This window comes from Dipodomys ordii, unplaced genomic scaffold, assembly GCF_000151885.1.
Source record: "Dipodomys ordii isolate 6190 unplaced genomic scaffold, Dord_2.0 Scaffold4, whole genome shotgun sequence".
Taxonomy (NCBI): Eukaryota; Metazoa; Chordata; class Mammalia; order Rodentia; family Heteromyidae; genus Dipodomys; species Dipodomys ordii.
The window spans coordinates 32,581,908-32,583,931 of NW_012267220.1; the positions used below are offsets into that span (position 1 = coordinate 32,581,908).

A 2,024-nucleotide genomic window follows, 5' to 3' on the forward strand; every position below is an offset into this window, starting at 1 on the left:
GGCCGCTGCGGGACCCCGTTCGGAGGAGGCGCGGGCGGGCCGCAGGCGGATCGCCGGGCCTCGCGCAGGAGACATGTCCGGGGGTAGCAGCTGCAGCCAGACCCCGAGCCGGGCCATCCCCGCCACCCGCCGGGTGGTCCTCGGCGACGGCGTGCAGCTGCCGCCCGGGGACTACAGCACCACCCCCGGTGGCACACTCTTCAGCACCACCCCAGGAGGTAGGAGCGGGCTCCGGGGGCGGCCAGGGCGGGGGGCGATCGGGAGGCGCGCGGAGGGCTGGACGGAACTCCGGCTTGTGGGTGTCACAGGCAGCGAGAGCGCGGAGGTGGCCGTCCCCTTTGCCTGCCTTCTGGGTGTCCGGGAGCGTCGTTCGGGGCCGGGCTGCAAAACTGTCCCATTAATGTTCCTCGTTCTGGGAGAAGCAGCCTCTCCACGCACACGGACGTGCGCCCTCCCAGGACCGCCGCGTGCCCAGGCTGCCGGCCCTGGCCTGCGCTCAGGGCAGCTCTGAAGGGGGGAGGGGGGAGGGGGATCCGGGTGCCCCAGCCATCAAGCGAAGGCGTGGCCTGCACCAGCGGGCACTCTCGGTTGGAATAATAAAAAAAAAAAATGTCTCTTGCGGAGCAAGAGAAGCACCTCTAGTTTTGCTTTCAACAAGTTCGCCTAAGCCAGGTGTTCGAGACCGAGGGTTCTCCCTGCCCCAGCGGTGCGCCCCGGGCACCCGTGGTGTGGTCCCCATTTCCCGGAGTGGGGCGTGCAGAAAAACACGTTCTCCGCCGGGGGGGGGGCTGGGGGAGCACTCCGAGTGCCCGCCCTGGGAGTGGAGGAGGAAGAGGAAGCTGATCGGGGCTGCCTCCTGGAGCCAGGCATTCCTTCCCAGCGCTCAGGCGCTGATGAAACTACCCGCCCGTTTGCGTGATGAAATCTCCCTGGCTCCCCGATCCCCCTCCCATCCCCGTCTTGCCCCACCCTCTTCTCCCTTCTCCCCTCCCCGGTATCCTCCCCTTAGCGGCTTCCCACGTCTGCGCTCTGTTGGGTGGCGAGGGATGAGGGCCCAGGCGCAGGCTCCCGCCCCGAGGCCAGGCCACATGCTTTATTTTCTCAGGCAGGAGTCCCACCACCTGCCAGCGCAGCCAGATCCCAGGTCCTGAGATCTCTGTTGTCCTGGCCTGTCTTCTCAATGTACAGAGCACTGTGCCGAGGCCCCAAAGCTTGACCACATGTCTCTTGTGCATTGTTTTCCCAGATTGAACAAGGTAGATCAGGGGGAATTGGGCACTTTTTATTAGAAATGATCCAAGGGCATGGTCCCAGCACTCTGCACACCCACGACTTGAAGTATTTTCCCCATCTTCGCCTTTTGGAGTTGTGCCTCTCCCTGTGTCTCATCCCAGATGGCTTTCGCAGAACATTTCCTGTCATTATTGGAGTTCTTAGTGAAACTGTCAATCTCTGAGGTGCGTTCCGAAGCTGGTCTGAAGGCTTTGGTACCCCTATTTTGTCTCCTTGGTTACTGGATGGGATAGAGGGGTTGGTCGGATGTGGCAATAGACAGGTATCGTTTTGTAGAGAATTCTGATCCACTTTTGCACTTTGGCCTGGAAATGAGTGGTTGGCAGACCCTAATAAGAACCTCTTCCCTTGGAAGGCTTTTAGGAGGGAACTAGGCTTATACCCAGAGTGTAACATTTGGTTTTGAGGGAACTGGGAGGAGAGCTAGCAGTGCCAAGGAGCTTGGTTGAGCACACAATTAATATATAACTGGTAGATATCAGTGGGCTTCATTTGGCTCCACCCAGTCCTGGAATCTTTTCACCATATGGCATCTCACCTATCCTTATGCGGGCAGAGAAGCCTGACTTACTGAGAAGGGGGTCTCACACTGGCCAGTTTTCAGTATGTTTAGGCGTTTGTTATTATTAGCACATATACTAATTGTACACTAGTGTGTCATTGAGCTACTTTCTTTTTTTTTTTTTTTTTCGGTCATGGTGCTTGAACTCTGGGCCTGGGCACTGTCCCTC

At 58.8% G+C, this 2,024-nt stretch overlaps 1 protein-coding gene across 1 annotated transcript in view; it reads left to right on the forward strand.

The window, feature by feature from the left end:
• Window positions 1-25: 25 nt before the first annotated feature.
• Window positions 26-2,024, forward strand: part of Eif4ebp1 (eukaryotic translation initiation factor 4E binding protein 1) — a 38,254-nt gene continuing 36,255 nt past the window's right edge. Inside the window, exon 1 of the mRNA XM_013024551.1 lies at window positions 26-218. Within this exon, the coding sequence (XP_012880005.1) occupies window positions 74-218 (145 nt within the window). The 5' untranslated portion in view covers window positions 26-73. The remainder of the gene's footprint in view (window positions 219-2,024) is intronic.